This window comes from Ambystoma mexicanum, chromosome 4p, assembly GCF_040938575.1.
Source record: "Ambystoma mexicanum isolate Mex_15411 chromosome 4p, UKY_AmexF1_1, whole genome shotgun sequence".
Classification (NCBI taxonomy): Eukaryota; Metazoa; Chordata; class Amphibia; order Caudata; family Ambystomatidae; genus Ambystoma; species Ambystoma mexicanum.
Window position 1 is genome coordinate 177988277 of NC_090927.1, and position 24381 is coordinate 178012657.

Below are 24381 nucleotides of genomic sequence, written 5' to 3' on the forward strand. Positions count from 1 at the left end.
AGATGTGTACACTCTCCTGGTGCCCCAAGGATATCTCCTGCATACCGGGTGATGCCTGACACACGGTAGCTGGTTTTAGCTCCTGCTCATCGAACCTTAGTTTCGAGTCACGTTCTGTCACCAGGATATCTCCAACGTCAACATCTGCTACCCCATCACAAACAGGTATCATCTATACTTTGCATTTTCTACATCTTGACCTCACGATACACACTTGCAAACAATATCGCTAATTGAAATCGGTTATCCCACTTCCAAACCCTTGAACATGCCCTAAAGTGTGTTATCAACATCAGATGACACACCCAATTCACCACATGGGGTATATGGGACAATGCTCTTTCCACTGGCACCATTGATGGAGTTTGATGACGAAGCCAATCGTACTGACATAGGGCCTGATTCATAGAAGTGTTTTATAATGCCGCAATCCCATTGGAAAACGCACTGTGAATCATGCACACAGACTCAATCTGCATCAACATTCCAAAAACCAATTCAGGACAAGGAATACATCCTACATCGGAAAGAATATTGACGTATGTCTTCCTTCTCCAGTCTCCTCTTCAGTGTCAGCACATGAGGATGTGAAGGAGGATAACAAGTACAGACAAAGCCCTCACAGTTATGGGGCACACTGGAGACTTCCTACGAGCATCACAAAGCTTCAGGCTAAAAGGAACTTACCTGGTATCTCCACGAGTACCAGCTTTCTGGAAATCCATGGCAGAGACACAGCACTGGGCCATTTCCCTTCTCAACAAAATGCAACTGGACTCCTGGCTGGGGAAGAAAAGAAAGACAAGACTATAATTCAACAGGAAACACCTACAAATACTATTGCCTTTTACCAGCACGGCCAAGCGTTTTTCAGTTCCCAAATGTACAAGTTTATCTGCCAAGCACATGGCAGATTTACTTTGTAATTCTATGCTCAGCAACGGAATCAGAGTTCATTAGTCCAGGGCTGTAATTTACTTTTCTTTTATGGCCATAGTCATGCCCTCTCTGTAAAAATACAGATAGGCTCAGATCTCTGAAAAACTCTCAGGTCCTCAGAACCTAAAAGAAGGTTGGAACTTCAAGAGCGGAATCATAAATTGGCTCTTGGCTGTGAGAAAGGAAATCAAGGTACGGTGAACTTTCGAGGATCCTGTCCATGGACAGGACTGAGAACAGTGAGATCAAGAATGGACTTTCAAACAGCCGGCGCTTGTGGAAGCAGTGTAAAGCATGTTTCCATTAAATTAAGAATCACTTGACTGGCTTGGACACTGGGCCCCTAGTCCCTAAGCCCAACAGTGAGTCCTCACCACTGTCCTTTGCAACTGCTACTGAAGAGGAATCTATAATGTTTTTGCCATATTTCAGGCACTACTGCTGGGGAATTGGAAGGAAAGCTTTGTTCAGATGTGAACTAGCCCCTGGCTCATTCTCACTGATCTCTCAAACTCCTTTTTTATCCATTTGTCCTGAATCTAGTGCTCTAGACATTTATGTGCTAATAACTGATTTGATAATGCACCACACGCCTCTCATGGCAGCTTCTTGGGTCATTGGACTGAGGATCAAAGGTTGAGGATGGATGAAAGGAGTGGCTGCACAGGTGCTTTCAGTGCTAAGCTATAGTCAGGGCCCATGTCCTTTGTAGTCCTTGAGGGATGGAAGATTGACAAAAGTAGGCACATAATTAGTCAGCCAGAGTTATTCTGTTCAAAGAGAAGGAAATAAAATGACAGAAAATGGCTCTGGAGTGTCACAAAGCTGTAACATCATTTCACCGGTACACCACTTGTCCTTGATTGTTCAGTGTGTCTCCTTTCATAAGAGTTCCTGTGTCAATGTGGGAAGGCCAAAGGAGGAAGTAACCCATTCCGCTTTCCAGTGGCCGTCCCCCTTACCCTGCCTTCTCGGAGAGTGTCAACTCTTATGCCCGCGTCCTATTCAGAGGGAGGGCTGGATGTTCACAGTTTCAACTGTAGTTTACCAGATTCTCCTCTGAGCCCAGGTCTTTATGTGACTTGTAGTTATGTGGCATGTGTCTCTTGGGTGATGTTTGGAACAAGCCGGCATGTGTCTGTGGTCAACCCAGAGCGAACTAGTTGACATTTCAAGACTGGAAATTCATTTATCCCAAGAAGGCTTTATCAAAATATGTGCCGTTTTTAATGCCAAAAATGGTACACAGTCTTTTATCGAAAATTATATACCGATTCACTTATATAGCTAAACATATACCTTGAAAACCCTTGTATCGACTATATCTATGGTGGGGTAAAAGGGTTAATGTTTTAGGGGAAATGGTCAGGATGGGTTTTTAGGCATCGGAAATGGGAGTTAGAGGGTGGACCCCCCACACACCAATATTAAAAAATTGAGAAAATAAAAATCCATATTCACGTTTTCTAGGTATATGTTTTGATATATAAGTGATTCGGTAAACAATACCTCGGTATAAAGACATGTAACCGCCAAAAACAATAACACATCTCCCACAATGCACTAAACTGCTCCGCTGCAAGATCTGGAATCAGAATTTGTACTTTTCAGTAGTCAAGCCCCCAAACTGCACTGTTTTGGTCTAATGTAAGAACTGGAACTGGAATCTGCACTTTTCGGCTTACATGAGTCACAATGCACTGTCCCGGTATACAGGAACCGGCATCAAGAGCTGGAAATGTCATTTGTGATTTTCAGCGCTACATTTGCCAGAGTGCATGGTGCTAAACAACCTGAAGACCAAGATCAGGCTTGTGCACTTTTTGTCACTACATCTCCCACAGTTCATGACGCTGGACTCCTCTTCTGAACCTTCCTGATAATAGGATGTTTCATATCATGCATCAAAAACCTCTCCCCCCACTGCACTATACATATCCACTAGATCGCCTGGGACTGAACTAAAGAGTTTTCACTGGTCCTGATGCTTTTAAGGATGGATCTCTTGCAGTCAGAATCTGCATATCCCAAGATGCTGCCCACTGAGCTATTGGGGATAATGAATTTCTTGGCCAAGACTGAACCAGTCAGTGCTTAAGTGCTGTGGCTCAAATATTTTCTAATACGCCCATGACACGTCAGGATGGGCAGCTCCCTGCCCACTTTTGCCACCACCCACAGCTGCTCCCCATGCTCTCCACATATATGGGGTTACAGCTGCAAATCCCACTGGCATACTGTGGTTGACAGATGTACTCAGTCACTATGGCAGATGTATGATTTACAAATACCAATCAACATGCACACAAAACAATATACTCGTCATGTCTTGACATGAAACAAATGTTTAAGTGTGTCTTTAAACACAATCAGTGGGTGAAAAAAATTTGAGCAAACAAGGGGTTCCTTTTTTTTTTGAAGGGGGCTGTGGTATTTGAGGAGTCAATATCGAGTATACCACTAGCTACCTACCTGTACCACACACCAGTAGTGGAAAAACTACTCACAAGATGGTATTTTATATCATAGAATTATATTCAAACAAAGGCAATATATCAAAACAGACATATTTTAATTCATATATATATATATATCAAACAATGTGCTCACATAAAACATAAACCACTAATATATGCAGATGTAGCTTGAAGAACAACACAACACACAGTGGGATCCCACCCACAAAAGGAGCTGTTTCTGTGTCAACTGCAACTGTTATTCATATGTATGTTAAAGTTACGTGATGTTAGTAACAGTGACTTCAACCAAATGCAGATGTTTATCCAACATGGGTTAAGAAGCGTCTTCACTTAAATGTGTTTCTGGGGCAAGGAACGACACCTCCGTAATTTAGCTTTGCTTAGTGGAGTTCCAAGACCCGTCTTCAGGACGCAGAGAAGTAGTGACAGTATTCAACTATGGTGCCTGGAGCCTGTGCATAAAAGTTGAACCCTGGTGAAAATTTCTTTTAGGTGTAGAGGGCAACTTATTTAAATGAGAGCCGTCATATAAATTCGGCATCTGAAAAAGTCCATAATTCATGTTTAATGAAAGATTTCTTTTGCGTAGAATTCAATGGATCGCCTTCCCTCAGCAGGAAGGTGCAGACTGCATTATCCATAATGCATCATGTGTCTTACTGTCCACACTGATTGGGATCTCCTGCGTGATTTTTCCTTCTGTCCTTAGATTCTAGTCAAAACAAAACTACTGGTAGCAGACTAGTAGCTGAAAGAGCAGAGCTCTTGGTTGGCCCAGTAGCTCATCCAGGCCTGATTTTATGTTTGCATTCTGAAACTTGTAGAATAATTGCATTCTGGCACAATGAAAATCATGTAATAGAATGGAAAAAAGCCAGCATTGTGAAAAAGCGCCATGCTTGATGTTTAGGGACAAAGGTGATCCTGGGAGCTGGGGACAACCAACCTCTCCCTGACGTAGAACCAGGAGGTGGTATATTAAGGCCCCCACAGGTTCTGCAGCCAATCCCTAGTCTCATCCGTCCAACCATCTTTACTGCCCCTAGAACTCCTTGGTGGTATTGGAAACAGTCCTCTCGCTGGCCCACAGCAGAATATGAGAGAAGGACCACACGGTTCAAGGAGACGCCACAGTGCACATCCTTGAACCTGACACCGCGAATATGAGGGCCTTGTGCATAAAATGACAAAGGCTTGCAAGTGCTACGCACTTAGAGCTGCGGACCGTCAGCACTTGCGCCGACCCAGATATATCAGCAGTAAAACATCTTACACCTTTATAGAAAAGATGCCACACCGACCCAAATAGGTAACTGCATCAATACGCAGACTGAACCTAAGATAGTAGTGGCATGTAGTTGCATTCAAAGCAGCAGAGTAATCTGAAATCCACATCAACAGCATCCAATCCCCAGACACATTTGCACAATACACACAATTGGAGACACTAGAGCAATTGAACAGCCCAGGCTCAATCCTGCACAGCAATAAATTAGGAAAGGACATGCAGGGGAGTGTGGGATGGTGAGGCACATACTAGAGTGCGGCTGTGAGGCGAGGAGCAGAGGTCGAGAGTGAGCAGAGAAGAGGTGGAGAAAGTAAGAGTAGATAGTAAATGAGGGAGGAGTTTGAGAGGAGACAGGGAAGAGTGGGGAGATGGAGAGGACACAAAGAAGAGCAGGGCAGTTGAGGAGACAAGGGGGTCAGCGAAGGTACAGAAGAGGGAAAGGGGATCAGAGGAGATATTAGTCAGAGAGAGAGAGAGAAAAAGAGAGAGAAAGAGAGAGAGAGGGAGCGAGAGAGAGAAAGAGGAGCATAGCAGTTGGAAAGGAGAGACAAAGGGGTGAAGGAGTATGTTAAGAGAGAAACCCCTAGACGGGCAAGAGGGAAAAGTGCACAGGAATAGATCAAGAGAAGACCGAAAGAGATGGTAGAAAGAGAGAGAGCTGGAGGGGGAGTTCAAGAAAGAGAAGGGAGTGGAGGAAGGGTAGCTGATAAAGAGAAGAATGGGCACCTCCAGGAGCGAGTGGTACTAGTGAACCTTTTCTCCGGCAGGTTAGTGAGACCAGGATTTTAATTTCCTTTCAAACCAGTCTTTCTCTTTCTCATAACAAGTCAGTTCAGTCAGTCTCTGTTGATTGTGTAAGGGTGCAGAAGTAAGAATCTTGACACAAGTTTGGTGGACGTGGTTATGATAAAATTTTATTGATTTAACCAGAAATAAAAAGGGGTTGGGAAAGGCTCAGCTACCCCCAACTACTAAGAGGGGATGCCCTGCCTCAACAAAAGAATACTATGGACGCAGTCAGAACGTCTGTCAAGCAAAACTGTCCACATTCCTTTGTCTAAGCCTACATCTGTCCCTTACGCTCTCAATCTAACTTAAAGAAAAGTGGGTGTCTTCTTAATTCTAGGAGGAGACTTCTCCTGTTCTGGATAATGACACCAAAGTGCATTTCATCTGCAAAAGGAATGTATACAGTTCAATGTTCAGCCAACTTAAACATAACCCAATTCCCCACTCTCCTGGGGGGAACCTCTTCCTGGGTTCCAGGTTCCTTTTATTTATTCCTCAAAATCCTCTGTAACACAAAAACGATCCTTCCCAGTCTCTTGTCAGGCATGGTCACTAACATGCCAGACCTCACCGTAGACTTTTCCAATAGATTATCAAGTCTGGTTTACTCACCTGGCGGCCTTGATTTCCACAACTATCAAAAGTTTTTATGTTTTGGGCTCCAGACCAATGATTATACATCTTTTTGTTTGGTGGTGGGTCCTCAATGCTTATGCATTCCGATGGTGGGCTTTCCCCACTTTCATCTGGGTCCCAGACCCTGTTCCTTTGGCTTCGCCGGATCCTTGTCCCTTCTTTACTTAGTGTCCACTTGGACAGACCTGGTATACCCCCCTTCCAGGTACTGTCCCACTTAGGTGCACTCTGAAAGGAAGGCATGGTAATAACAGTAAGACAGACAAAAGTGATCACAGTTCTAGGGTGTTTATTGAACTTCAAAAAAAGATTTGAAAAATGCCTATCTAATGCTCAATCTACAGATGGGAGCAAGCTACGACCATCAAATAATAATAACGCAGCCCTTGTGGTGTTTTGTCAAAATAAAAGGGCCTATACTAATAAACCTATTGCCAATCCTTACCTCTAAATACAAATAGTGTGGGAAACAATGTTTTGTAAAAGAAAGAAGTGTTCAAGAAATCATATGTCAAGATGTTCAGGCCGTTGGCCTCCCTTCCCCATGTTTTCAGCACGGGATAAGCTGGTAAATTCGAACTTAGAGGTCTCTGGCTTCTCTAGCACGAGGGTGCAGTTCAAACATTAGCATCAGGGCCTTTTGTGCCCAAGTCTCTTTGCCTTCCAAAGTCTCTTCTTGCAGAGGGCCTGATGCGACGAACAAACAATACATTATTTTCCTCTCGGAATTTCACACGTACTAAATTTCTCAGGTGATTCACTATTCACCTTGGATCCCCTTCAGCCAGGCTCAGATCCCCTTTAATACATGGTGTCCAATTTCTCAGGTGATTCTCTATTCACCCCGGATCCTCCTCAGCCAGGCTCAGATCCGTTTTAACACAATGTTCAATCAATCTTCCTACGCCGGCCTCAGACCAATTTAATTTACTTTAACACAAACTTGCTTTATCCCAAAAGCTTTCAATTGATCTCCCTCGCCCGGGCTCAGACCAACTTACACTATTTTGTCATCAACTTACTTGGCAGTATCAACATTGAAGACTTTCAATTGGGCACAGGATTTTGCTTGACCCATAACAGGACCACTTCGATGTACAGATCTTTGCCACTCTTTCACTTTTCTCAACTCTCAGTTGGATACCTTACAGAGACCTTCGAACGAGCACACAAGCAGTGCCGGACCACTCTGTCAAGAGTATCATATCTTGGTTTCAAAGTTCAACCATTCATCTGTTGTTCGATTTGTACTCGCGTTGGTTATCACATGCGTTTCATACACTGTCCACTTTAGCGCTCACCATACAATGTTGCTGCTTGTAACCTTGGCTTCAACAAAGACCAGGCTGTCTCCCCAACTCACTGGCTGTGTTGCTTTCACTGGTACTGCTCTATTGTAGGAGCCAGACAGTACCACGGCAGCAATCGATTCTTCTCACCTTGATTATCGATGCCGGAGGGCACTGGGTACCTCCGACACACAATGCAGGATTCTTCAGCCTGGTTTACTGGTCTTACGCTTTCTATTCTCGAGGGGTTGTGAAAGTAACAGTTCCTCGTCAAAAAGGTCAAGGGCAGTTCCCTTTTGTGATCCCCTTCTGTTTCTCCTCGTGTTAAACTGCCACCTTGGAACTGCTGCTTCCGCATGTGTTTTGCCTTGCTCGGAGTGTGCTTTCGTGCTCCGCCTTTTATCCGTGTGCAGCAGTGTAATGGAAGTCAGGCGTGTGATGGCCAGTAATTGCCTGACCCTGCCTGACCATTGTATTGGGACATTTCAGGTATACGGCTCGGATGTTAGTCTATTTTCTCACACAGCGAGGTGTCCGTGAGAAAGTGTTTGTGTTGTAAACGGGGTGAAAGGGCCTGAGGTCCTCAGTATCCTACCTAGTAGGATGGTGTAAAGGTGTTACAGGGAAGGGGATACCGTGTCTCGCCATCCGGTGTCCTACTCACACTCCCCGAAGATCCCTCACCCAGGTGATCCTCCCACACTGGTCCATCCCCACTGAACTGGATCCAAAAGGAATGGCCGTGTCCTGGCCACCAGGATGACAGATCCCTGGGGACTAGTGGGTGAGACACCTTTAGGTTTCTCATAACACACCATTTTCGTTTCTGCTCATTTGGCTCTTGTCCTGTTCTTTTGTGTCCCTCGGGATGCGTTTATTTGTTTTACACAGTTTGTAAAGTATGTCAGATTCTCTATCTCACCTTCTTGCGCTCTTCAGAATGTTTTTTGTGGATTTTTAGTTTGTATCTATGCATCTTTTTCACGCCCCTTGTAATCTTCGGGTGTTGTTATAAAGTTAACAAAGCTTGATGTATACTACACAGAATACCTTTCACCCCCTTGGACTTTTCGGGATGTTCTTATCGGGTTTGTCAGGTTTGCAAAGTTCGCTTAATATTGTACAAAATCCCTTTCAGCCAGTGGGCTTTTTGGGATGTTTTTATCGGGTTTATCAAGTGTGCAAACTTCGTTTTCACAAGCTTCCTGAGCTCCCTTAATGCCCCCCTGACCGGTACGTGCCTTTCCCTACCTTTGGGAACTCTCGGGCGGTCTCTGGTCTCTTTGGGAGTTGGAGTGAAGCTTCTCTGCTCCTGTCGTGCTCAACGTTCTTCTCAAGGCTCCACAGCTCCAGCATCTCTCTCACTCTTGCCTTCGGCTGTCCATGTCGGTTTCTGGTCAGTTTTCGCTGGTCTGGCTTCCTCTGTCTCTGCCACTGATCAGGTCAGCCTCGTTAAGACCTCTCAGGAACTTGTGGCAGTCCGCACCCCGCCCTTCAGTCTTTGCATTCCTCGGAACGTGACCAGTGCTTCCTTCCCAGCTCCTGCAGGACTGGTTGTACGATCACAGAATGAGTCCTTCTTCCCTTTTTATCACCAGCTTGCCATTCTGGCATCTGTAACCGCATGTGTTGGTTCCGTGGTGGGCATTTGCCTCCTTGCTTCATGCTCCTCGTCACAGTGCTATTCTGTATCCGGTTTGTGAGAGTCTCCCTCTTCCTCGTCCCAGTCCTTTTAAGTGTGCCTTCTACTAAAGCATAACAAATAGTGGTGTGGAGGACCAGAGGGACTTGAGTGGGGTTTAAGGAAGGTGGGAACACCAAATATATTCCTCCTCTCTTTGTCCTAGGGAGTGTGGTCAGGTGAGGTCATGGTTCTGCATGTGGTGGGAACGTCCAAAGGTGAAGATATATTGGGCTGAAGTTCTTAGCTGGATCAGAGACACGGCAGAAATTGCCCTGGACCCCCCTCAAGTCCTGCAGGGCGCCCCTGACAGTAAAAATGATGAGTTCAGACTCCCGAGATTTGTGGATTTAATGCTGAGAGCGGGGAGGGTAGCCCTGGCCCAAAGCTGGAAGGACAGAGGCACCCCGTCTACGGATCAGCTGATGGCAAAATTATGGATCGTCTTAACTTATGAAAAACTGGCAGTGATGGTCAATGACCTTGTGGGGGCGTGCTCCCTGGAGTGGGGATCCTTCATGTTGAAATGGGGTTGTGGTAACGCTACCTTTTGATGTGGCACCCGGTATTAATGTGTATGTCTCCCTGGGAGCTCCTTGCTGGGGAAGTTTAACATTGAACTCAGTGACCAACGGGTAGAACCCTTGCCTAGGCCTGAACTGGCACCCTTGCCTGTGGGTGTATCCATCTTGACATGTCTCCTGGAATGCCTATTGAGACTGTATTGGAGGGGGAGGGTAATGGGATGGGGAAGGGGTTATGGGGTAAGCTGAGACTGTTCCTTTTCCTACTGATATGTTGTACTTGCTTATCCTTTTGAAAATACCAATAAACATCAAAGTAAAAAAATGATAGTGTTTTAATAAAAAATGTATCCTTTGTTATTTAACTGCAGCAGAAAACTAAAGCATGAAAAGAAAGCGGTAAAAGAAAAATGAAAACAAAGAAAACCACCACAAACATTCCTAAAAATAAAACACACAAAAAAACAGAAAAGCACACATTTAACTAGCCACCAGGATGTTCAAAAAAACATTCCAACTGACAACATTCCAACTATACCAACTATTGGTAATATCACAAAAGCAGGCATCGAAAATGTATTTTTAAAAGAACTTCCAACATTTATTGCACCGGTTGAAATCTTACAATCTGAATCCACAAGTCCTTTAAAAAATGTAAAAGAAAACCACAGAAAATAGTAATTAACTTTTAAATACTCCCAATATTACTACGGAGACTACCTGTGCCACATCTGGCTAACTGTGTCACCATGCGAAACACCTAGAGTTAACAAATTAAAATTACTAAAAAAAACCTCTAAAAATAAATTAAAATGTATTTCTACAGTACCAACTTCAACTATAAAAATACAAATACAATCGTCAGTGCCTATTACTAGTTCTAGCCATGCTTTAATAATTGAAATTAATATTTGAAACCCACATTCAAGATATCTGATTTTTTTTCTCTGGTTGTGCTCCTGTCAGCCAGGGCTGGGGTGGCTCTAGCAAATGCGCACCTGACAATGCAACTCTCACCAACAGACCGAGAGACAGAGACATACCTTGAGACAGACAGGGAATGAGAAAAAGAAAGAGTGTGTGTGAGCGAGAGAGAGAGCAGAGACAGAGAACGAGAAAGCCAGCGAGATAGAGTTTGATCGGCATTTGCTACGATGGGCACAGCTAGTTATTATTATACATATTGTCATATAAAAATATACAGTATAGCAAAGAATGAGAAAACTGGAAGACAGGAGGAGATCAAGGAACAAACGTGGTGGCTCGTGCAGAGTCAAGTTCTATGGAGAGGAGATTCAGTATAAGGGCAGACTTGAAAGCAGGGATTCTATTTTCAATGATAAGGTACATGGACAGAAAAGGATCAGAAAAGAGAACAAAGTTGAGTACGGCACTGGAGACCAGGGTGAAAAGAAGGCAGTAATAGGAGATTAAGTGGGACAGATATCGGTATTGAGGCCATGAACAAATTTAGGAGGAATTGAAAGAGTGGCCGGTAGGTGATACATAGCTAGCCCGGAAGAAGTCTGTGAACCGACATGGTGCACAAGTGGGGTCGTATGTACAGCGTGTGGGTTGTAAATGAGTGTATTATGCTAAGGGGACAATGGCGTAGAAAGGGAGGCCCAGAAGATGTCTGGTGCAGTAGTCAAATTGACAGAGTACTTGGATGAGGACTATAATTTTAATAGATTTGTAAGTGATGAGGTATTTGGTGGATGTTTAAGCAGGCTTAACAGCTGTGGTCGCAGTGGATGTATTAATTGGTAGAGTCACAGGTCATTGTCAAAGAGATCCCAAGGTCTGTGTACCTTGGAGGATGGTGAAAGAAGGTCAGGTGGAATGGAGACAGGGAAGGAAGGAGTGGTGGGGCATGCTGCATTGGGAGGTAGATGACTTACTGGAGTATCTAAGCAAAAGACAGTGAAGAACCATGCAATGGTGGATAGCTTTAATACAGATAGAGATGCGAAAAGGAAAGTTCATGGTTGAAGTTGGGGAAGGAGAAAAAGATTCAAAATGTGTCGGCAAATAGCTGGTATGACAAGTCAAAGAAGGAGAAGAGTTTGCTCAGTACGGTGGTGTAGAGGGGGAAGAGAAGTTTGCAAAGAATAGAACTTTGGTGAACTCCCACTGGAAGGTGAGATGGATCGGAGGTATGGGTGTTCCATGAGATGGGAAATGAGCGGTTGAAACTATAGGAAGCAATCCAGGCACGTGCAGTGTCTTGGATACCAAGGTTAGATGGGTAAGAGGGAAAGAAGGGAGGTAAATGGAATCAAATGGTAATGAAAGGTACAAGGGGATAAGGATGAGAATAGTTTGAAGTGTTGGGCCATAGCAAAACACTCGGAATTGGGTTTCTGTGACATTGTAGTGGTGCTACGGCTTTGGAACCCAAACTGGATGAAGTCAAGTCACATAGATCATTATCTGCAGGGTAGATGGTGTTGAGATTGAAGACCCGCTGTTCAACAACTTTGGACTGGCAAGGGAAATGGAAATTGGACCATATCTGGCTGAGATGTCTGGGTCAGCTGAGCACTTATTGGGTATGGAATGTACATTGGAAAATGTGAATGAGGCCAGTAAGATCCTATTTATGAAAGAGAGGTCAAAGCGGCAGGATAGGTGGGTGGGGGTTTATAGGTGCCAGTGCCTTAATTGTTTGCAGAGCAAACATTTCTGGAGAGGCCTAAGAGAGGTTAGCTTTCAGAAGAATGGTTGTAAGTTCTGCATGAGAGTTGGGGGGAAATATCTGAGGGAGGAGAGGGTTGGAGTAGTGGGGAGCTGTAAAACAGGTGGGAGTGAGAGTAGGGAGTTAAGGGTGTCTTCGATCTCAGACACTTTGGATGGGAAGTACAAGGCACAGTTATTGACAGACAGAGGAAGGATTGGGGGCAGCATGGCCTGGCAGTTAGTGGAGAATCTGCACAGGTGGATTTGAAGTGATGAGATAAGGTTGGTGAAGTATTTGAAATGTGCTTCATCGAAGGCTGTTGACAATCCTGAGGGAGAGATCTTTTCGCCATCACCTTAGAGGTAGATGCATGCAGTGGTTGCGGTCATAATCCCCTGGAAAGATGCAGTCCCAGGAGAGAGGGCTATAGTAGGTTAATGGTGGTAGATGGGAGAACTGAAAGCTAAGTGGAAGTTAGCAAAGGCTTAATTGATAGAGGAAGCCTGGAGTGGGGAGGTAACAAGTAGAGTGGACCAGACCTCGAACTAGGTATGGGGCCATGGTAACTGGTCTTACCTTCTGTTTAGCTGACAGGGATTTGATGGGAGAGAAGGAAGGGGGACCACAATATTAAAGTGCAAACTATATGTCAGAATGAGAGGGATCACTAAAGGGCGGATGAGAAGAGTGAAGATGTTAAGAAGGTGAAGTCAAGGAAGTTGACATCTACAAGAGTCAGTCATGATGGGCTGTCAGTAGGTGATCTAGCAATAACGAGCCATGGTGAAGTTGATGGATGGGAATATTTTAGCGAGCTTGAAGGAATCTAAAGGGTGAAATAGGGGAAAGAGTAAGTCCATGTTGGGATAAAAGTTTAGAGCCAGGGGCTATGGATACGGAGGTGGGAGCAAGGGGTGGAGTATCAGTGTCCTCAAGGGATAGTGGCTAAATGTTGGAAGGGGGTGGAAGGGTACAGTGGCAAGTGTGGTCTTGTCACTAGAGGTGGTGGGGGGGAGAGAGACATTTGTGAGTGGTTTGATTGGGTGAGTGTTTGGGCAGTTGAGGCTTTGTTGCTGAAAGGTAGAAATTCTCCATGCTGTGGTATTATTATCTTTAATAAGCACCATTGCAACAACTTCATACAAACATACTTTGTAAATTGCTAAATAGCTAACGACAGAGAAATATAGCTTGTGTCAGGAATGGCATGTTCAAGGCTCCACTTGTGATGCAGGTGTCACACATCACCTCAAACCAAGCAACAGTAAATGCGCCAGTCTCATCCACCCCATTAAGCACAATCAATTGCTCTGGAAAGACTCATCAGCGATTCCTATGTCTATTGCTACACCAGTGTTCCTACCAAATGTATGAAAATAGAGGGCAGACTATGCATTCCTCTCCATAGAGCATACAGCTAAGACCAATGTTTGGTCTAGTTATGGAAACCATCGGCTCAGTACAACAATAGCGGCGGATGGCTTCTGTAGTGTGTTATATAGTTTATCAAATCGGTTATAACAGAAACAATATTTAAAATAGCAAAAAGAAAAGAAAGGAAAAAAACAAGAAACAAAAATAAATGTTGTGCCACTGTTGCAAAAGACAGTGCTTCAAATGAACTCCTGCAAAGCCAAAACTGAGTGATAAAGGAAAAATAGTTAATTCCAAATGCATTTTATTTAAAAAAACAAAGAAGGATTGAACATTAAAGACCAAACATGTTTAGAATTGAAAGAACACTTACAAAGTAGTAATTAGATGAACAACTAGTGATACAAAAATATCAAAATAAAAGTATCTTTTTTTAGTTACATTACATAAATATATACATTTTAAATACATATGGCTGTTATTATTAATTTCGTAACTGTTCTCTACAACTGTATACGATGTCTTTTGAAGTCAAACATAACCAGTACTCGGCATGATCTGATAATGTACACACATACACACCATAGGCGTGATAGTGTATGTCGATGTTCACAGCCCATCGCTGTGCTATGAAATGCTAACAGGATTTTGGGTCAGAGGATACACTCTCAATGCTTCAATCAACGGTAAAGTCTTGATCAATTATTTATTACGCGTGCTATGAACTTGACTCCGTTTAAAGATCAAGAGGGTCAGGGGGTCATCGGTGAACACCCAGGGGCATGGAGAGGATAATCCTGATCATGTTGGATGCACAACCAACAAGGGATGGATCGAAGTGTTCCATTTCATGGCACCATCAATTCAGTTTACTGCCCTACTGGCTTTGCACTGGGCTCTGTAAATCCTGATCTATATATAGCAGGATAAAAGGGGTGGCTTGACAAGCACAGTTCTGCTTCCGTTACCTGCTGACCCTGAGGCCCTGAACAATATATTGCTATGTAAGATTGTCAGCCTCGGAATACTTTCATTTTATGCAAATGACCATAAAAAGTGATCACTTGGGATCAATAAGCAAGGCATTGTCTATGCATTTAAATCCTGTGGCAATTATTCAAGAAAATACATTCATAAATCAATGGATTTATGATCTAATGGCTGTATGAAAAACGAAACCGTCCAAACAAAAGGCTGCAATCAATACTCGAAGAACACAAAGCCTGCAATATATTTATTGAAAAGTTGGATGTTGCCTGACAAGATTCCGAAACAATTCTATATTTGGCTCATCTATTGGTTCATGTAAGTGGTTTGTAAAGGGCCAGCATGGCGTTGGAGTTCACGTCACGAGGCTATAGGCGAATGCAATGCAGGTGTATGTGACACTCCTCTGGGGCAACCCCTTTTAGGACTTGATCGAGGTACTCTTAGGGAGGGGTGTGCACCCTGTGGCTTTGCAGATGGTTTGGACTACAACTCCTATTATACCTCACCATGGACTATGCCGATTGCGGCCGATGGAATTTGTAGTCCAAAACACCTGGCGAGCCAAAGGTTACAGACCCCTGTCCTAGGGGGATCTGACCAGTAACAGCAAGAGCCAGTCTCTCACCAAAGGATGATTCCCAAAATTTGAACAAGTAGCTAAAGATACTCACCTTGCGTCGTCCCCCTTTTTTAGGCCACTGTGAGGCCGGTACAACACAGGGCAGACCTTTGCCGTACTAACCAGATATCATCTAAATAATGCACAACAGACATCAAATTCGCTCATGGATCTTGATGACAGATGTGTGTGTTCTCTAGGTGAGGATGAAAGGCAACGCCCTCCGTGGCCGGATTCCGAGCTGTAGGCAATGATGTGTAAGCCAGACTAAAAGTGCATGCTTTTAAAGGAAGAATATGCCATCTTGCAGAGAGGGTTCCTTTATTAGGCGTATTCAGAGGTGTAATGGCCAGCTTTCAAGACCTTGTAGGTCTCTTCCTCGATCCAATGTCTTTCTAAACTGTGACCTTCAGGTTATGCACTCACACACACACATACACACACAGGCATGCACGTACACACACACACACCAGCTCACATATCCGCAGCAGGTATTGGCCCACTGTGACGCCCTATTGGCTACTGGGCCTTGTCCACTATGGGAAAACATGCAGCGGAGAAGGTTTCCTGGCCAGTTCTGGTATAAGATGTAAAAGCGATTACGCTACTAAAGACATTCAAAGGCTACAAGTATCTCTCTGTCCAACATTCAGCATTTTGCGTTTTCAGAGTAATTGTGGGGGAGGGTGGCAGAAATATATCCTTGCTGATGTTCAACTAGGGCATTGGGCTTAGGAGGATTTCTTGAAAAACCCCTATTCAATACATGTATCTGTCATTATTAATGCAAAGCTTCCTTAGTGTGGTTTCAATTGGGGAAAAAAAGGACTGATGTCATGTTTACAAAACATTCTTCGGCCTATGGGCCCTTAGTGTATAGAAAGAAATACAAATAAAATGGGAATAGATATCTGAGAATTGTGTTGTTTCAACACAACATTGACAAAAAGAGACACCACACAGGTTCCTAAAAAGGGCACTGGCAGGCTTGAAAGATGGGCAGGATCAGCAAGAGGACAAAGCACAGAATCAGGAGAGGACAGTGACCAAACCTCAAGTAGAGGATGGCACACAGGCTCGGGGAGGGGACGGCGTACAGTCTCAGGAAGTGGATGGCGCACAGGCTCGGGGAGGGGACGGCGTACAGTCTCAGGAAGTGGATGGCGCACAGGCTCGGGGAGGGGACGGCGTACAGTCTCAGGAAGTGGATGGCGCACAGGCTCGGGTAGGGGACGGCGTACAGTCTCAGGAAGTGGATGGCGCACAGGCTCGGATGGGGAGGGTGTACAGGCTCAGAAGGGGACAGTGAACATACTGAAGCAGAGGATGGCACACAGGTTCTTGTAGAGGACGACTTACAGTCTCAGGAAGTAGATTGTACAAAGAGTGCACAGACTCAGAAGCGGATGGTGTACAAGCTCAAATGTGGATTGTGCACAGGCTTCATGGGGACCGTGCACAGACTCAGAAGGGGCTAGGACCCAGGCAGAGGCTGGCACACAGGGTCAGGTAAAAGACTGTACACTGGGTCAGGAAGTGACAGGACACAAGGAGAGGAAGGAGGTGGTTCCGATGGGGTGACCACACAGGCTCAAAAGGGGTGCCATGCAGGCTCAGAACAGGATAGCACAGTCTTAGAAGGGAATAGCACACCTCTTTAGGTAGGTAACAGCACTTCGGCTGCAGTGGGGACAAGCGCACCAGTGGGGACAGGATCAGGAGGGCACATGTTCAGAAGGTGGACAGCACACAGGCTCATGAGAAGATCAATACGCAGACTCATCAGTGGGACAATGCACAGGCTCAGGAGGAGGCAAGTGCATAGGCACAATAGGGGGTCAATGCACAGGCGGTGGAAGGGGCAAAGCACAGGATCAGGAGAGGACATTATACAGACTCAAGTAGAGGATGGCAGAGAGGCTCAGATAGAGGACCAGCACAGGCACGGTAAGGGACTAGAGCACAGGATTGAGAAGGTGATAGAGTACAGACCACTGCCCTCCCCCATTGTCCTTTCCGGGCCCACTCCATGGTTTACAGTAGTCATGCTCATGTTCCAGATTAGAAATGCTCAGGTCAGGAAACAAAGGCTATCACAAGGTGGTCAAGGCACAGAATCGGGCAAAGTCAAACACACGTGGACTGGATAGTATGAGAGGTATAAAATACAACTGTGCCTTATAGCCGCAGCCTTAGCCCTTAACATGTTTTGAGGCAGGTACATCGTAGAAACATGTGTAGACATAGGCTCCACCATCTTCCCCTGGATTATAGCATAATTATAGGGACCTCAATGTACTCTCGGGTGCCTGGCTGTGTCAGCGCTCCCTATGGAGAGTAAAATGAGACTTTTGAATTAGGGTGCAGCCTGGCTTTTGCCACTTCTCCCCTATGAACTCTCTGTCTCCAGTCACTTTTAAACCCTAAACCCCTGGGTAACCATCAGATCAGCGGACCTTGGCGGGGGTCTCAATTCAACAGAGATGAACGGACTGTAGGAATCACAGAGGGAGCTTTCGCCAAGGTGGACACCGAGCATCTGCAGCGATGATCCTGCTTGGCAGAAGATATTGAGACCTTGTGGAGGACATGGCAGATGCTGAATTTGAGGCCTTACAGTGCCTATGACTGTCAGTGTATTCTGGATCTATGTGTGGGGTACTGCAGCCTCCAGGGAATGGGGTGCTGCAAGCCCCTTCTACGCTTGCTTGCTTGCTTCCATCACTGCCCCATAAGGCGCTCGGCTATTGTGACGTTGCCATGCCTGCTGTCCACATGCTGCCGGTCCAACAACTTCTAGTGATCAGAAACCGAATGCAGCAATATGGCATGATTGTGTGGCAGTAATTATCAAGCACAGTGTCTCGCCTATGCCGAGTACCTGTTCTGTGGCGAGACTGCGCCAGATTGATGGTTTGCCGACACGGGGGAAAGACGGCTGGGGGGAGCAGTGGTCTTGGCACAAATTGACAAATGTAGCATGTTGACTGAAGTGAGAGCTAGGAACCAACCCCTAGTGCCTCCCACCACAGCATGCTGTAAAGCACTCCGTGGGCAATTCCCTGCACCATGATAGGATTGATGTGATGCAGAGACAGTGCTGGGCACTGAAAGGGAAGACAGGAAGACCTATCAAGATGCAGGTCCAGAACAAAACCCAGGTGGCAGGCAGGTTGAACTTCACGGAAGGCAGTAAGTTACAGTCACCGGGGTAGGTAGGGAACCAGAGCACCAGCAAGTAGAGCAGGAAGGAAGGAGGTAGTGGATGCTGGATGGAGAGGAGATACAGGATGCCAGACATGTGTAGAAGCAGGTAACAGGGAAGAGGGATGAGGTAATTAAAGAGGCAGCAAGAAAAGATTGTAACGGGCAAGACAGGAAAAGTAGGTAAGGGAGCGGTAAGATGCCCTGACCATATCAGGATACCGATTTAAATGGGCCGCTGGCATGGGATCAAGACCCTGCGTCCCAGAGCGCATTGCCATGGCGGCGGGGAACATGATCCAGACTGCACATGCGCTGAAGCGGGAAACTGGTTCCTGCGGATGCACTCCATATCAAAGATGGCAGCGCCCATGCAGGCAGAAGCCGACCCATCTCTCTGTGCCCCACGCCGGGCCTTGTGACTGCCGCCAGTGACTCTGGTTCCCATAGGCTCACAGAGGAGAGGCACCAATACAGTGAAACCCGCCAACAAGGTAAGCGAGGATGCACGGAGCATGCAGCACGCATGACAGTAATTACCCCCACACAAAAGTAGGCATACATAAAGAGGTTTGGTTATGAAACCCATAGTTTGGAGGAGCACAAAACATGAGGTGCTGGGAAATACCATGGCCCTCATTACAAGTCAGGCGTTAAGGGGTTAACGGCGCCGTAAAGAGCGTCGGCGCCGTTAAACCCTTAACGCCTGATTCACACTTTAACGCCTGCTTTTTGCAGGCGTTAAAGTCCAAGGTGCTAAGCGACCCTATGGGGCAAAAATGGGAATGGGGAAGGGCAAATGGTGAATGGGGAATTACCACCCCACTCACCTTGGAATGGGGCGGTAATTCCGCCATCCACCATGGCGGAATCCGGCATGGACCATGGTGCTAATAGCACCATGGTCCACCGCCTGTGTTTTACCACTACCGCCATACTTGTAATCAGGTCCATAATGCAAGCCTTTATACGCTGAAGGTACTACTAGGTAATACAGACAGATATTAATATTGCAGAGTAGAATACAAAATGGGTCCAACCACTAACCTAGCAGAGGTGTATACGTCATTCAAATTGCTTGGTTGGTGTCGGATACCAGAGTTTCGTACATTCAGTGATCAATGTAAAAGGTCAATAAAGCAAGCTAAGGTGCAGAATGATGGAAGGCTATGCGAGGTCAACAATACAAACCTATCCTGTTCTCAAGGTCTATACCAAGCGGATGAACACACCCACATGGCCCTTACCTTAACTGGCACATATCCATGAGTTAGTTCATCTGGACGACAGGAAGTTGGGCGTATGTCGCCAGCTTCGACAAGCTACAATATAGATGTTTAAAAGAAATTAAGACTTATCAGTAGGCACAGGCAGAATATTCAAACATCCCCCCGTCCCAAAGAAAAAAGATACAAACTATACACAAGTAGTCACCATAACAGATGCAAAAATGTGTTGGAAGTTTGAAATGCACATCATAATAATGAAATAATTCACTACAAAAGACATGGAGCATGTAGAAACGGGACCCACGGGCATATGGTGCTAAAGGGCAGATACAATGCAATGAAGGATTGGAATTATCTGAAGTTTCAATTAAAGATCCTTTGTTGCAGTGAAACAGAAAATGACTCAACAAAACACAACCCCCTAAAAATAAATATTATGATATAATATCCAATTTTTCTTTTAGTCATTTCAGTTAAAATTGATGAAAATGTACAAGCTTAAGTTTGTGTCAGGGGAGAGGGGAATCCAGAGTTTTCAGTTGTATTTATTTATTTAGATAACAGATGTGGCGAAGATAAAACCTTCCAAATTATCAAAGAGTAGGCTGGCAATCCAGAAGGCAGGTGCCTGGCAAAAGACAAACACAAAATAGTTGGCCTGGTGGTGACTAGGCAGGTAAGAGTATGCTATACGCTGGAGACAAATACAGAACAGCGTATGTACTTACATTTCCAGGTAGTAATGACTGGGGGTAGGTGACAGAAAAAGCAGGCATTGTAGTTAAGGGGTTACAAGGTGCTGATTGTTTTGTGAGAGTGGCTGATACATTCCAAGGCAAGAGGCTGAGCTCGAGTGCTGATTTGAATGAGGGAATGTTGGTGGTGTTTTTAATGTCAGGAGGAAGGGGGCTCCAACGTAGGGGGAAAGGAAGAGGAAGAGAAAAGAGAAAGCGAGAGGGTGCACTGCACGGGGCAGGTGAGGGACAGACAGATTGAGAAGGGTGCCAGAACAAAGGGTGCGAGGAGGCAAGTAAGAGGAGATAGAAGATGCCCACTGAAGGGTGAGGTCACGGCTGTGAATAGATGTCTAGAGGGAAAGACATGTAGAAAGGGATTGCTTGCTCGTGGATTGCCATACGGCATGAAGGCAAATGAATAGTACTGGGGGAGGTGCGGGGTAAGCTGTAGAGTGTGTGAGTGGCAAGGATTTGAACTTTATTGAGCGGAGCAAAGGAGCAAGTTAAAGGGGAGATCCAGGTGGAGACTCGAGTAGTAGTCAAAGTGAAGGATAATCAGGGACGATAAAAGGGTTTTGCCGGAGTAGCAGATGTTGCAGCTTTTGAGAAGATTGATTGTTGGGGCAGTAGCTCTGGGGGGTGATAAAGTGTTGCGGCTTAAGATCGCTGCTGAAGAGGACACTAGGGTCGCATATTTTGTGAGTAGGTTGGGGGATTCATATTGACTTCAGTTTTAGAGAGTTTGATGAGAGATTAATAAAGGTGGGTGGAGCAGTTAGGTTAGGCAGTGTCATAAGTGAACTGGAAGAGGGCCTTCTTGTATGTTGGCAGAATGTAGCAGTTCAAGATCTGTGCTGTTAGAAGAGTTGAAGCCGCAGAGTAGTCATGTGCTTGGGGATCTTGGAGTCATGCAGGGCTGGGGCATGGGGTGAAGGGTGAGAAAGTGTGAGAAGGGTATTGCTGTTTGAAAGGGGGTTCTGAGAGCAAGGTTGAAGTAATTGAAAGCTTGGCTTAAGAGATGAGGCTTAGGGAGGAGAGGGGCTTTGAAAGAGGATCTGACCACAACCAGGTAGGGAGCCTATAAGTAGGAGAGATAGGAGGGATGGAGAATAATGGCGGGATAGAGTGGATGAAGCAATGGAGTGGATGAAGGAATGGACAGGTGAGGAGAGGTCAGTGTCAAGGTTAAATGGTTTGAGGCAGGAAGAAAGGAAGACAATGTCAAGAAGCGCACATGGTGTGAGTGGGAAGGTTGTGGATGGAAGTCAGGAATGCAGGCTTCTTGGTAGTCATGCATAAGTGTTTCAGGCTACACCTCACTAATGAAGCTCAACAGTGTAGTAACCTCTATGGATTGCTTTTTGTTTCAAGTAGAGAGGATGAGACCTAGCAGTTCCTGTTTGCCGGCTCCTGTGGTGACAGGGGCCGAGTACGTCGCATAAAGATCAGTCTCTTACATGATGCCATTGGTAACCTACAAGAAAAGGATGCATTGTAGCGCAGAGAGCACATAATTGTTAGCCCAAGTAGCTTAGAAATGATCTCTCAATAACGTCCATCATGCTTTAGTAACTATGTGCTCGATTTAAATGTAATGAGGAATCATTGAAGCACCCAAAACCAAAATTAGGGCTCAAACGAAATTATTTATTGAGGTCTAAACACTCTGGTGGGGGAAGTGGTGGAATCAATACAAAAAGTGATAGTATTGTCAAAACAAGGTGAGGATGCCAGGAAAACTAAAGTGGTGTAAAGAAAGATTGCAAAGATCAGAATCAGATAAGATTCTACCATCGTATGTGTTCAGATAAGGGGAAACAGTCGATCAAGGTTATTTTCGTTGCCAACTCATAGAAACAGTCAGTAGCTGTTATGGAGCATTGGCTTCTCTCTACTGCAGACGACCATTGATTTCTTCCCCATCGCCGCCGAGCAGATTTGTAGGCTGATTTCAGTCTAGTCCCACGTCAAGGGTGATGCAGCAGTAGGATTCCTCTCTGCTTTCTCCTGTGCTAGCAAGGGTCCTTTATTCTCATTAATCACCTTGATAGTCCCACCAGATTCACAATGTTTTTCCTGGATAGCATGTCTCTAGGTATCGAATGACCTTTCTTGGGTATTGAGGCATTGGCCCTACCAGTTGCTGGCCCCACTTACACAAGGTTCTCCACTGAACTAGCCACGGTATTCTGGCCTCTCCCTAACTTGGGCGCCATTTGTTTCTACTTTCACCTTCTTGCTCACATGTCAGCATAAGGGTTTAAATGTCTCCCTCCTCAACCACCTCTTGTCCTCTTTTGCCTTACTCCTCCTGTTTTTGCCCTGCTCCCACTCATGCAACTCCCTTTTTCGCCTCCTTCCTTCCTCATGTTCTTGATGTCCTTTCACTGGTGCTTCGCCCTTCTCTTTTCTCTCCCTTACGCTCACTGATCGTGCCCTTGTCTGCCTCGTGCCTCTCTTATCTTTCAATTCCTCCCTTCCTCCTACTTCTCCTTCTCTGCCATCCTGCTTCTAAACCCCTACCAACCCCCCCTACCGTTCCGGGATGGCCCATTTCTATACTGTGCTTCCTTACTTGAGGCTTTACGTAATGGCCCAAGCATGAACAACCAAGTGGGTCTCTCCTGCAATCTTAGGGATTAAAGGGCAGAAAGATCCATGACAGAGTGTATGTTTACAGGACATACTTGGTGGCACCTATCACGGCATCTCTTGATTAAATTAGACCCATGCTTGGTGTCAGGTCAGCATTCCATGTTTAGGGATTCTCTGGACACACTTTGTGCTTCTCCAAAACCTTTTGCTTTCTTTTTGCTGGCTTCCCTAGTTTTGTGACTTTATTGTTGTGATCAGATGGACTTCTTCTGAAGTTGGGTTACCTCTGAAACCCTCTCATGCTGTCCTAGCAGCCCATATGGCTACTAGAGCAGGGGTGCTTTTAAGCACCCCATTTTATCCCTGGGATGATTCTATCGCCCTATAAGCGTGCTGCAATTTAGTTTTGGCTTCGCCAAGGGTGCATTAATGCATTAGTAGCCATATATACCAATTTGGTAGCTATTGAGGTAGTGATGAAAGTGCTTGACTGTGGCAGTTTTGAGCCACCCTTTTGTCTGTATAGGCCAAATGTGGGCCTAAAATGGCCATTGTGCTGGCATGGCCTCACTCTGAGCCCAGCCCTGCACCTTCTATAGTGTTTTAAACTGGGTTAAAACTACCCCAATACAGATCTGTATAGGTATGCCAATGTGTTTGTTTTGTTTTTGTCGTCCGGCTGATTGGCTATGCTGCCCTGTGGCCTGGCGTGGCATTCACTGGTGAAAGCATTATCAGTTTGAGATCCGCTGCATACCTTAGATTTTTTTTATCGAATTCCAGAAATATTGTTGCTGAAGATGGGCTGGTGCTGCCGAGTCATATAGGTTGGACCCTGACTCATTTGTCCTTGCTCTGACCTTTCTTCTGGGATGCTGGAATCCCTTCTTGGGCTCTTCCTCGTCTTCCCCCAGTCCTCTTTGTTGGTTGGAATGTTTGGTACATCTTGGTCCAGTTTTCTTGACTTAACTGTGCTGCCTCTCCGTAATTTCTTCTGGACCAAGCGCTACGAGGAGACTTCTTCCTGGCCTGACCGTTGGATGGCTTGCTGCTGTTCTGTTTTTGGCCTTACTGGGTTGCCTCGTGCTGTTGCCCCATCATGAAACTTTTCTTTTGCTGGCTGGCTGCTCCGTCTTGCCCCCTGAACTGTCCTGTGCCTTTGGGTGTGTACCTAGTCCTCCTGGTGCTGTCCTCGTCACTACTGGTGCTTCTGCTCAGTGTTTCATCCATCCAGACATACAGCTTGTGGCTCCTTTTCGTAGTCTGCATCCTTATTGGTCAACTGTTCAAGTTCTTCAATCACAGAGAGCCACTAGCCAAACCTAAA

General features: G+C 45.4%; 1 protein-coding gene across 1 annotated transcript in view; it reads right to left on the reverse strand.

Annotated features, from left to right (window-relative positions):
* The window catches only part of EPHX2 (epoxide hydrolase 2), a 1142911-nt gene that overhangs the window by 816888 nt on the left and 301642 nt on the right, over nt 1-24381 (reverse strand). Inside the window, exons 6-7 of the mRNA XM_069605642.1 lie at nt 19741-19815; nt 688-783 (exon numbers count right to left, since the gene is read on the reverse strand). Of these exons, the coding sequence (XP_069461743.1) occupies nt 688-783; nt 19741-19815 (171 nt within the window). The remainder of the gene's footprint in view (nt 1-687; nt 784-19740; nt 19816-24381) is intronic.